This window comes from Otolemur garnettii, unplaced genomic scaffold (assembly GCF_000181295.1).
Source record: "Otolemur garnettii isolate 467f Iridium unplaced genomic scaffold, OtoGar3 scaffold00131, whole genome shotgun sequence".
Lineage (NCBI taxonomy): Eukaryota > Metazoa > Chordata > Mammalia > Primates > Galagidae > Otolemur > Otolemur garnettii.
The window spans coordinates 4,732,727-4,746,293 of record NW_003852526.1 but is presented as its reverse complement, the minus strand read 5'-3'; the positions used below and the strand labels follow the sequence as shown (position 1 = coordinate 4,746,293).

The following is a 13,567-nucleotide window of genomic DNA, read 5'->3' as shown; positions in this document are numbered from 1 at the left end:
AGGTCTTATGGGAGTTCACTACTTAGAAAGGAGCCTGATGGATTTAATAAGAATGGCCTAGATTTATTTTAGAATCAGTGGCTTGGTAGAAGGGCACAGAGGTCCATCGGTTTGATAGGAGTTCCTGGGGTCACACATCATCTACCTTTACCCCGCTCCTAGAGAGGAAATAAAGTTTAAAGGGCCAGTCCAGTTCCAGAGTAGAGCATATCTTGCTGTATACATTATTTATTAATGTGTAGATGTTTTATGTTAATTTAAGGCCTTTTTGTTGCATGATTGTCTTTCTCCTGCAGTTTCTTATTAAGTCGTAGCCAAGACACCATTCTGAGCTCCATCATTGTGCTATAACTCTGTCACTCCATGGCTGCATTTGAGAAAGACAAATAATTATATGAGCAGCATGACTTTCTAACGAACAAATTAAGCCTGATATTTATTAGTAATAACTACTTTCTGTTACAGTGGATAATGAAACCCTGCAGGGTGGATTCATGTTGTGTTTCCTGGATGATGGATGTGGCATGAGCCCTGGTAAGTTAATTATCTAGATATCTAACTGACTATTATGGGAAACAGTCTGAAAACAGGTAAATTAAATAAAAATAAATTTAGCTATCTATGCAAAACAGGTATGGAGCTACTAGGGAAAATAAACTTATTGTTGAACTTTTTAGGTTTAAATATTTCAGCTGACAGAGTAAATTTATTGAAGCGATCTAAATCAGGACAAAAAGTGAATGTAAATAAATTTTACCAGAAAAATGAAAGGTAAATGGTACTGTAAGAAAAAATGCATCTAGGAGTGAAAGGAAAACAAAGTACCTGAATTATTTTAGCTCATTCTTTAAGTATTGCTCTCAAGTGCCCCGCGGCATTTTCCTATGCCTTTCAGCTATTTTTAATTTTCTGTGGTAACCTTGAGGTAGAAGTTACCTCTTCTTGTTTTTAGCAGTTTGCTTTTTCTCTGCATGTTCAAAGGTTTAGTTGCTTTAAATGAATGTTCCCATCATAACAATTATATCTACAGTATATTTCATGACTTAACCCTCATGTATTCAAGGTTAGCCCAAGCTGGCACATAATAGGTACACAGTATCTCTGTTGTGGAATTGAAATGTCCTATTTGATAAAATCTTTGAGATGTTTTAAATATTATATTTCTGAATTCTTTAGATTTAAAATATGGTGGCGGAATTCAAGTAATATGGAATTGCTCTGGTCAGTTCCCGAGGAAAGGGTGATCATAAATATCATATATTGATATGCTAATTATAAGCTGAAAATACAAAGTAAAGCAGTTATCTTCTTCTGGCTCTGAAATCCCACCTTGAGAATATTTACTAGCAAGTTTAGAAAATACTCCATTATCCCACCAAGTTCTTGTTCTGACTTTGGATCATTTTGATTTTTCCAGGTCATTTTTTTTTTAATTGTTTGGGATTCATTGCAAGGAATTAGGTTACACTGATTGCATTTATTAGATAAAGTTCCTCCCCAAGAGGTGTGCAGTATACCATGACCCCCATCCTCCTCTTTCCTCCCCTCTCTCCTTGCTACCTCATTCCTATACCCCACCCCGGAATTCTTGCTTCTCCATTCTTCTGATGCTTTACTAAGAAGAATATGTTCCACCTCCATCCAAGTTAATACAAAAGATATAAAGTCTCCATTTTTTTAATGGCTGAATAATATTCCATGGTATACATATACCACAGCTTGTTAATCCATTCCTGGGTTGGTGGGCATTTAGGTTGTTTCCACGTTTTGGCGATTATAAATTGAGTTGCAATAAGCAGTCTAGTGCAAATGTCCTTATGATAAAAATGATTTTTTTTCTTCTGGGTAGATGCCTAGTAATGGGAGGATTGCATTAGTGGAGCTCCATCATAGGAAAATCCATACGAGGATTGCCTAGTAATTGCAGGATCAGTTGGGAGGTTTACTTTGAGGTTCTTCATATTTTCTTCCAAAAAGGTTGTATTAGTATTTCCAGGTTATTTTAATTAACAGTATTATTGATCTTTTGGTGTTTAAATGAGAAAGAAAAAAGCTGTAAGAAAACTATGCTGAAAAAAAGTCTCATTATTTACTTCTAGCCTGAATAAGTTTATTTCCATGAATTCTTAAAACAAATGACAATATATGTGACACATTTTTAGGGAATTCCTTATGAAAGTAAGCAACTCCTTTTATGTGGCTTATGGACAAAAGACCTAAGTACAGACAAGTGGCGAATATTCAGACCTTCAGAAGGATCTCACAGTAGTGGATTTATTTAGTAGTATTAAAACAAAGCACACTATTATTAAGAAAACAATTCTTAATTAGCACTGGAAATAAAGTAGTGATGTTGTAGGAAGATGAAGTCCAATGGAGAGAAAGAACACGCAAACACCGTGTTTAAAAGAGGAAAGATTTTATTCCAGCTAGTGGAGTGATGGTAGACTAGAGTCCAAAATAGCTGTGCTCCCTGACTGGTTCAGTCTTTTCCCTTTTATATCCAGTCAAATGTAACGGCCCAGAGATATCTTCCTCATTGGTCAGTTTGAATCAAGCTGGAGAAGCCAGCTTGGGCATTAACAGAACCGCGGGCTTTTACAGAAGCAGAAGCAAGATTTAGTTTCCAGGTCCCAGGAAGTTAAGTTTCTACAAATTCCTAAGAGCTGAGTCATCACAGGGTAAACCTTGCAGGTGTGTCCTTGGGGCCTCCTTGAGAAGACCTCTGTTCTCTCAGACCTCACTTTTCCTGGGTATCCTCTCTTAGTAATAAGTAGGAGGAAGTGTTTTTCTGATATTCAAGCTTTGTTAGATCAATGTTGGCTAATAGAAGATGACTGCAGTGATTTCAGATTTGTTCATGTATTTTTTATTTCCAGCCTTGCCCCATTACAATCCATTCCCACACAGCATCATGAGTTTTTTTTTTTTTTTTTTTTAGTAAGCCTTATCATAAATCATTCTTCTTCTGAAAAGTTCAGTGGTTTCCCACTACTTAACAGAAAATTCATACTAGCAGTGACTCTTCCAAGGTCTTGTATTATTTAGCTCCATAGCCCTCTGTTTTTTGCCTGCTTCCTTGCTTATAATGCTATAGCTACCCCTGGCTGGCCTTTCATTATTTGAAACTCACGTCAGATGTTAACCTTCTGAAACTGGCCTTCCATGATCATTTTGTCTGCAGGCTACCTCCTATTAATTATCTATCAAATTGCCCTGGTTTTGTTTTCTTCACTTAATACTCTTAGAAATTATCTTATTAGTTTATCTCTTTACTTTGTTTTTCTTGCATGACAAGATGTCATTGAGGTCAGTGGCCATGACCAGCTTATTCAGTGTTTTATCTCCATACTCAGAACATCTATCTGATCTCCTTCAATATATAGTATTTCTATGTATCTGTGGGGAATTGGACCCAAGGCCTCCCTTGGATACCAAAATCCATGGTTACTTAAATCTCTGATATAAAATTGCATGGTATTTGCATATAACTTCGACATATCCCTCTTTGTACTTTTAAATCATCTCTAGATGCTCCATAATACCTAATGCAATATAAAGGCTATGTAAATAGTTGTTATACTTTGTTTAGGGAGTAATGAAAAAAGTCTGTATGTACAGACTCTGTATAGAGGCAATTTTTAAAAACATTTTCATTCTGAGGTTGATTGAATCTATCAATGTGAAACCCATGATATAAGAGAGCTGACTGTGATATCATTAAGAAATATTGATAATTCTTGTCTCTGGGCTGACCCAAGAGCTGTGGACTTGTCCTAATGTCCAGAGATAAGTGAGAAGTTTTGACAACTGGACCTCAGGCCATTGTCAGAGACTCTTTCTAACCACCTTAAGTCTTTGTCAATTGCAGAGGAAGCTTCAGACATCATTTACTTTGGAGCATCTAAAAAACGGCTATCTACCTTGAAGTTCATTGGGCAATATGGCAATGGTCTTAAAAGGTGAGCATCTTTTTTTGTCTCAAAGCATATATAATTGAAACTTGAAGAATACATAGAATGATGCAGGCATGTAAAGATTTAAAAAGATTATAAATTCGAGGAGGTATTCCTGCCTTTTTTTTTTTTTTTTTTTTTTGAGTCAGAGTATCACTCTGTTGCCCTGTGCCATGATGTCATAGCTCATAGCAACCTCAAACTCTTGGGCTTAAGCGATCCTCTTACCTCAGCCTCAGACTTGAAATATTACCAATACCTGGAAGTAACTATCCAAGGTAATGGGTACCTCCAAGACCCCTATTTTATCACTACACATTCAATCTATGCAAATAATACATGTACCCCATAAAAATATAAATGGATAAAATAAAAACATATACCTCTGAATGTTAGAGCTTTGTCACGTCTCTATGTTTTTTTGTTTCTCAAAGCACATTTTAGCATAGGTGTTATGTCTACAGCTTATTTTTAAATATACTGAATTGAAATTTGAGGACATGAGGTTTACCTGTACAGCTCTACTGGGGTCCAGCAATTTGTTCTTTGATCCTTAGGTGAACCTTGTCCTTAGCAACCATGTCTCTTTTTTTTTTTGAGACAGAGCCTCAAGCTGTGCCCCTGGGTGGAGTGCTGTGGCATCACAGCTCACAGCAACCTCCAACTCCTGGGCTTAAGCGAGTCTCCTGCCTCAGCCTCCCAAGTAGCTGGGACCACAGGCGCCCGCCACAACGTCCAGCTATTTTTTGGTTGCAGCCATCATTGTTATTTGGCCGGCCAGGGCTGGATTTGAACCCGCCACCTTAGGTGTATGTGGCTGGCGTCTTAGCCACTTGTGCCACAGGCACTGAGCCGCAACCATGTCTCAAGAGAGAGTGTGGGGCTAGAAATTCTTCTGCTCTGCTTTGAGAAAGAAAAATACTTGTGCCCTTTTGGTGATGGATCAGCAAAATGGGTTGTCAAAAAGGACATTCTATTACAGGACATAGTAAAAGCCCACATGTTTCTTTTTTTTTAGTGTTTGAGATATAAACCATTATGTTCTTTTCTAATACAGTGGGGCTATGAGAATTGGAAAAGACTTCATTCTTTTTACGAAGAAGGAGGAGACAATGACCTGTGTACTTTTTTCTCAGACATTTTGTGAGAGAGAAGGTCTTAATGAGGTAAGATTTGAGGTTTCCCTTCCATTCCCACAGCAGTGGTGTTGCATTTATTTACCACCTCAGGTGGTGAAATCTATTATGGGTTCTTTCTAATAGGATTTACAAGTTTAGAAGTGTACTTGGTAATAAAGGTGAAATCCAGAAGAAAACTCCATTTGCTAATCCAGAAGCCTTTTATTTATTTAAAATGCCTGAGTTTTACTATTAGGAATGTCAGTTATAATTCAGTATAACAGATACTTGTTGAGGACCTACTGTCTGCCTAGTACTGGATAAACTGTGGAAGGTAGAAAACAAGCAGATCACATGACAATCAAAGGTTTTCAGCTTTGTCACAAAATAAGGCAGATACATATGAATTGGATAAATAATGAAGTGGGAGTGTTTAAAAAGAATGCTGTCCCATGAGTCTGTGCGGTCACTTTACCAAATTGTCAAAATCAGTGATATGGATGGAGAGATCAGAGAGCCTCACATGTCCAGTGAGGGTGCATTTGCAGCTGGAAAGCTGGGTATATGGCGAGAAATGGCCCCAGCAAGTCTCAGACCTGGGGGTACATGTGGGGTTTGAGGGACAGTGTGGAGGTGTGGGACTGCCAAGAGGAGTGGGGATAGGTGACAGGAGCGGTCAGTAGGCAACAAATAGTTGAATGGGAGCCTGGTATGAGAAAAGTGATGCTTTAAACATTTGTGTTGCATTTTCTATATGTAAAGGGTGTGGGAAAATGGGCTAGTGCTGAGTTACAGGTTTCCTAAGTGGGCCAATCCCTTGTTTTTCCTTTTTTCTGTTTTAAATATTCTTTTCTTCTTACTTGCACTCAGGATCCTAGGATACCTTCTTTTTTCCTACTAGCAGCAATCACCTCTTATTTTTATTTCCACAGAGGCAGCCTCTCACAGCAATATAAGCCTATTCTGTTGATACTTAACCTGTATACCTCCAAGTAGCATGCTTATATTGCTCTTTCTCGATGTTATTTAGACATTATCTATTACCTTCTTACTATAAAAGAGGATTTATCTATCTTTTTTCTTTGCTCCTATCATACGCGTGTAACCTTCCAATCTCCCACCCTCAACAAGCTCTGTTGTGTAATTTTTGTTATGCCAATATTCAAGATTACATTTAAGAATATATAAATAATATTCACCTTATACCATTATTTTTCCCATTCGCACACAACTTTTTAATATTTCCTTTGCAATTAATGCTGTTGAGTTTTGTGTATGTCTGTTGACTGTTGCTGAATATTTGCTTGGCCACACTCCTGCTTTCGTGGTTGATGTTCAGCTGCCATCCTGGGGTCTGCCCTTGCTGTCATCCTTGCATTTCCCATCTCCTCTTATGAGGCAGATCTCAGATCCCTTTTTTTTTTTTTTGAGACAGAGTCAAGCTCTGTCACCTTGGGTAGAGTGCTGTGGCGTCAATAGCTCACAGCAACCTCAAACTTCTGGGCTTAAGTGATCCTCTTTGCCTCAGCCTCTCAAAACTAGTCTGGCTAGTTTTTCTATTTTTAGGGGAGATAGGGTTTCACTCATGGTCAGGCTGGTCTCAAATCCCTGAGCTCAAAGGGTCTACCTGCCTGGACCTCCCAGAGTGCTAGGATTACAGGTGTGAGCCAGGTGTTCCAGGCCAGTCTCTGAGCCTTTCAGGGGAGGGATTCTGAAATGTAAATCAGTCTGGCTCCTTTCTTTTCTGGCATGGATTTTGAATTGCTTTTCTTGTTTGTGCTGTCATATGCTTTTCAACTTCTAAAACATTGATTCTGTTTCCTCTGCCATTCTGCCCATCTCTCAAGAGGAAGCTGAAGTACACTCCATCTGTCTGACATTCCACAATGAAGTATTTTTAAAATCCTGTGTATACACATTTGTTATGTGTCTCTTATACAGCTAGAATACAGGAGGAAAATAAACTTTTAAGTGTATACTTTGTAATTTGGATGAAGAGTGGAATGAATTAGGATCAGACAAAATAATGATGTTTTGTGTGTTTTATAATAAATTGATGTGCATTTTTTTTGATAGGTTGTAGTTCCAATGCCTTCATGGTTAACAGGCACCAAAGAATCTGTCACTGATGATCCCCAGAAATTCTCAACAGAATTGTCTATAATTTACAAATACTCCCCATTTAAGACTGAAGCTGAATTGATGCAACAATTTGATGTAATCTATGGAAAATGTGGTAAGATCATCAAAACTCTGCAATTTCAGTAAAAGTTTTTTTTTCAGTGTTTTATGAAAGACAACTTTACATATGGTTTCATATTTTTTGTTCTAATAATCTCATGAGGAATCTCACATGGGGACAGTTATTCATTTTATCCACATGAGCTTTGTCTTGAAAGAATCCAAATGTGAGTTACTATAAATCTCTGACACTAGGAGAAAGTTTTCTACTTGTATGAGCTTGGCAGACTGGATGAGAGAGGGATGTTACAGGCTCTGACCACAGGGGCAAAACAGTCCCTCTGTCAGATAGCAAAGTTAGGAGTCGCTTAACTTTGGAGTTAAGCATCTGAGATAGGGTGATCTCAGGCTTCTCAGCAAGTTAGCAACTTATAAAATAATGAGTCTATGTTTCTGTTGCAGACATTTTTTGCCAGATTAAAATATTTTTCCCCCATTCTTTCCACTTCCACCAATTTTCTGTTCAACATGTAGAATGTACTGTTGTCTACTGACATTTTCCAGTGCGAATCTTTTTCCCCACATCCAACCATTTTTCATATCTAGAAACACAAAGACGTCTATGCTTTAGAGAAAGCTATGTGATTCATGCTTTTTGTAACTCTTTGATTTATGTAATATTTATAATAAAAATTTGAAAAATGTTTCCTACAACTTATTTTACTTCCAAAATTTCCTCTCTTGCCTCTGGCATTTTAAGAGTGATGTTTAAAGTCATCTCTTTTTCATTGTCATAGAGGAAAAATAGTGACACACAAATATTTGTTATATAACATATACACTATGAATTTTAAGGATAGTTAATATAATCTCTCAATTGACTTCTAATTGTGGAATACACAAACACTAATGAAGGGTTTCCTATTTCCTGAGTAATTTCCCAAATGCTTAAAACAAGTTAAGTTATTTAATCCTTAGAACACCTCTGTGTGTAAGGTTCCCCTTAAGCTCTATTGTATGTATATTAGAAAAATTAGGTTTTAAATGGTTAGCAGGCTTACCTGAGGTCACTGCACTAGTAAATGATTGATCCAAGATTTAGACACAGGCATTTAGGCTTCAAAGTCCAAGTTCTTAGACACTATGCTATTCTTCCTTTTGTTTAAAGACTATTTTAAAAAGTATAATTAGTTGTCCTTTTTTCTGACAACCCTGCTTGTCTTCAGGTCATAATCAATTTTGTAGATGATTTGGACTTTTTGTTTACAATGCTCAGAGCAGGGGTCAGCAAATTATGGTCATAGGTCACATGTGACCTGTTTTTGTAAGTAAGATTTTATTGAAACACAGCCGCACTTATTCATTTATGTATTCTTTATGGCTGCTTTCCTGTTACAATAGCATAGCTGAGTTGTGAGTAGTTGCAACAGAGATCGCATGGCCTGCAAAGTCTGAAATATCTACCATCAGGGCCTTTACAGAAAAGTCTACCAATACCTGCTGTGGAGTCTAAAAACAAGACTTATACAGATTTTTAGAACTCATCTTCGTTCTTGTATGTGTTGATTTCAGTTCTACCAATGAGAGCTTTACCTATAATATGAGCTTGGCTCAGCCTCATAACAAATTTCATATGCCAAAGTTAAGAATCCATACTGAAAGACTTAGAGAGAGTTGAATCATAATAAGAGGCACCTTACTGTAGAAATTCAACACTTTTTGGCACAGAGTGGGATTTTCTATAAGACATATATCTTGGCTTGTACAAAGACCTACCCAAACGTATTACTTACTGAAGGAAAAAGGAAATTTCGGTCTATAGCTGACTCAATTCTGTATATGAGACAATCACACAGTGCCTACTATTTAATGTATTTAAGATACTGACAAGTCAAACATCTATTTTCCTGCCAGGCACTTTGCTGGTTATTTATAACATGAAGCTTCTGCTTAGTGGAGAACCAGAATTGGATGTTACAACTGACAAAGAAGATATATTGATAACAGGGGCTCTTGAGGGGTGAGTATACACTCCTCAGCAGTAGGGTGTCTCTCCACAATGTCAGTGAGCCGGAGTTAAGAGCTGGCATGATAGTTGGGACCACTCGAAATAAGACTTCTGAAGTTCTCTCATACCATTTCCCCAGTTTTACAGATTTTAAAACTGAAAGAAAATCACAGTTTATTATTCATTATAGATCATTAAAAATGGATAAACATTAGGATAGTGTGAAGCAAAAAGGAACATGACCAAAATGGCATTATCTGTCCAGAGTGACCCTATGAACTGCATATTTTCAGTTTATAAATAAATAAATAAATTTACACATTCATTCATTCTTGGCTATGAGGGGTACACAAGAAACAAATGAGAATGTGCTGAGAGAGGTCTGTGTGAAAAAGTGTAGACAAAGAATAAAATAGTGACAAAAACTAGGTTTCTCTGAAATAACTTTGTAACTTATTTAAGTGATAACATCTTTCTAGTAGCCACATTAAACAAAGTAAAAAGAAATGGTTGAATTCAATTTTAGTAATAGTTTTTTATTAATCTCGTATATCCACAATACTGTGTTTCAATATGAAAAATATTAATATATTAATGAGATAGCTTACATTCTTTTTATTTTTTCCCATATGGAGTCTTTGAAACCTGTGTGTGTTTTACACATAGAGCACATACGCATTTGCACTAGTGCCCAGTAGCTGCAGGTGGTCAGTAGCTACCAAATTCAACAGTATTAAAAGTATTAAAACCCAAGTAAGGGTGGTGCCTGTGGCTCAGTGAGTAGGGCGTGGGCTCCATATACCGAGGGTGGTGGGTTTGAATCCGGCTCAGGCCAAACTGCAACAAAAATAAAATAGCCAGGCACTGTGCTGGGCGCTTGAACCCAGCTACTCAGGAGGCTGAGGCAAGAGAATCGCCTAAGCCCAAGAGCCAGAGGTTGCTCTGGCATCACAGCACTCTGCCAAGGATGACAAAGTAAGACTGTCTCTTTAAAAAAAAAAAAAGACCCAAGTAAATACATCAATTTAAAAGAGAATTTTTTACTTTCCCTTTGAGGTGAAATTTAGGAAGATCTTTCCCTAGTTAGAATATTGAATGTTTGGATTCTCTTCTTTTTTCTGATATATATTATACACATTTTATTTATATATCACCTCATAGGGAAAAGGAAAAAAAATTCTTTTTTAAATTGATGTGTTAACTTGGTTCTTAATACCTTAGTACTATACTAAGGTATTAATACTATAATATACGTATTATATTCCAATATGTGGAATTCCATAGGTCAGTCTAATTGTTGCTCTACAAATGCTGGGAACCCATTTTCCAGAATTAATATGCCAGCAGCAGGAAAGAGGCCTAGAATTGTCAGTAGCACGTTCACTACTATCTTCCCGTTTCCCGCTGGCCCTGCCAGTCTCCTTGCCACCTGGTTCTAAAATCAATGTTTCGTGCTATTTAAAAGCTTTGAGTACAAGTATATCTCTCTATAGCCTTTTAATCTATTTAGGTTGTTTTTAGTATGGTGTGAAGTGTGTGTGCATGGAGGGTGAAGGATTAATCTAATATTTTTCTTATCTACATTTATGAAATAGTTCAGTTTTTTCTACTTCTTTTAAATGAATCATTAATATAAATTCCCACCATACATGAATTTGTTTCTAGATTGAGATCTTTTCCCTTACATTGATGTATTTTTTCTTTTTCTTCCCCGTTAGAACATAATTGCTATAGCTGTTATAATCTGTTTTTATATTTAAAAGTGAGAGACCTGTGTCCTACCTTCATTGTTCTCTTAAAAATTGTTATTGGACATTCTGTCAAACAAACATTCTTTTCTATATGAATTTTAAAATCACCTTTAAAAAATTTTATTATAAAAATGATACTCTTAGGATTTTGATTGTCCATTGAATTTATAATTAATTGGGAGACAACTGACACATTTATCTGTTGATTCTCTTTTAATATATTTTTTTAAATTTCAGATTAATATAGGGGTACATACACTTAGGTTGCTTTTGTAGGGTTAAAATCCAAGTTGTGGTTGTGTTTTTTACCCAGGAATTGTGCAATATATCCATGCAAGGTACCCATTAGGCGAGAATTTACCCAACCCTATTAATTTAATTTAATAGGAATTTAATTGAGTCACAATCTCATGTTAGCATGAAGTTGTAGTATTAAAACACTTGTTTTTCCATTCTTGTGGCACTTCACTTAGGAGAATGTTCTCCAAATCCATCTAGCTTGTTAAAATAGACACAAAATCTTCATCTTTTTATGACTGAATAGTATTCCATGATATGTATATTTCCCACAGTATATTAATCCATTCATTTATTAAAGGATTCTAGGTTGTTTTCTCATCTTTGCAATTGTGAATTGTGCCGCTATAAACACTTAGGTGTAAATGTTCTTGTGGCAAAATGTCTTTTTTTCTTTTGAGTAGATACCAAGTAATGGGATTGCAGGATCACTCCCAATCAGATCCCAACAGTAGGTCTACTTTTATTTCTTTGAGGCATCTCTATACTTTTTTCCATAGAGGCTGTACTAGTTTTCAGTCCTACAAATAGTCCATGAGTGATCCCTTCTCTATGCACCCATGCCAACATCAGTTGCTTTAAGACCCTCATGGGGATTAGCTAATACTTCAAAGTGGTTTTTATTTCCATTTCTCTGATGATTAGGGATGATGAGCATTTTTGCATGTGTTTGTTGGCTATTTGTCCTCATGAGAGATATTTCTGTTCTTATTTCTTGCTCAGTTTTTAATGGGATTGTTTGATCTTTTCTTGTTGATTTGCTTGAGTTCCTTGTAGATTCTGGTTATTTTGATTCTCTGTTGAATTTATAATTAATTGGGAGTGAACTGATGCATTTTTATGTTGATTCTTATTCTAGTCTTTAACATAGTTGAGTGGAGATTTATAACATTGTAATATATCATAGTAATTAAGAGCAAGACTGAAGAACCGGGAGAAATTTATACTTCTACAATCTGTGTTATCAAAATAATGTTTAATCTCACAGAACCTCAGTTTATTCATTTGAAAATAATACTAGTATTATGTCACAGTTACTGAGAGTAAGAGATAATGTGACATAAAATGTGTTATGAACACTACCTAGCACATAATACACAATAACTGTCAACTATTCTTACTTCCTCATATATGTCTTGTATCTTTTTTGATAAGTATATATTTAGGTATTTTATGATTATTCTTGGCATTCGGATGAGATTTTTTTTTCTCATTGCTTTTCTTATTTGTTACTGTATTCAGTGGAACGCCATTGACTTTCAGCTATTGACTTTATATCTAACTACTTACTAAACTCTTTTATTCTAATAGTTTTCAATATTTAGAAAAGACCAGATTTAGTCTTGTCATTTGAAAATGATGGTTTTGTGTTTTCCTTTCTATTACTTATACTTCTTTTTGCCTTTTTTTTTGTTCTAATTAATTGACTAGTTAAATAGAAGTGATAAATACAGGTATGTTTCTTTGCTTTATTTTTGTCTTAATGATGTTCTTTTATGTTTGACTAAATTATATTTGATATTTGTTCCAGTTCTTATTCTGTTGATCAGTGGCATTTGTGAAATTGAGTCTAGTCTGTAGGGTACATTTTACTTTATTTTTCACATAATGAAATTGGGGTTAAATTTTCATGTCCTTTGACATCTGTTGAAGTGATTTTAGTTTTTCTCCTTTAATCTGTCAAAGTATTATGTTATTATAGTAGAGTCGATGTTGAATCATCCTTGCATTCTTCAGGTAAACCTAACAAGATTGTGATATATTATTATTTTTAAATACTGTGTTCATTTTGTTAGTATTTTATTTAAATTTTGGTTTTATACTTGTATATAGGACTGGGTATAATTATCCTTTTATTATTATTTCCTTAGTATTGGTGCATAAATTCTATGGTAGCCTCATAAAATGAGTTAAGAATTTTTTTTTTCTTTTTTTTGGAGACAGAACCTCAAGCTATTGACCTGGGTAGAGTGCCATGGCGTCACAGTTCATAGAAATCTCAAACTCCTGGGCTTAAGTGATTCTCCTGCCTCAGCCTCCTGAGTAGCTGGGACTACAGGTGCCTGCCACAATGCCCAGCTATTTTTCTGTAGGTTGTTGTCATTGTTGGGCAGGCCCAGGCTGGGTTCAAACCCACCAGCTCCAGTATATGTGGCCAGCGCCCTAGCCACTGAGCTACAGGCACCAAGCCTTCATCACTATTTTTAAAACCATATTATCTGGCTCGGCGCCTGTGGCTCAAGTGGCTAAGGCACC

General features: G+C 36.0%; 1 protein-coding gene across 1 annotated transcript in view; it reads left to right on the top strand.

Moving 5' to 3' along the window:
* The window catches only part of MORC1 (MORC family CW-type zinc finger 1), a 156,371-nt gene that overhangs the window by 12,066 nt on the left and 130,738 nt on the right, over nt 1–13,567 (top strand). The window contains 5 exon segments of the mRNA XM_012810371.2: nt 466–534; nt 3,872–3,962; nt 5,014–5,122; nt 7,151–7,310; nt 9,170–9,275. Of these exon segments, the coding sequence (XP_012665825.1) occupies nt 466–534; nt 3,872–3,962; nt 5,014–5,122; nt 7,151–7,310; nt 9,170–9,275 (535 nt within the window).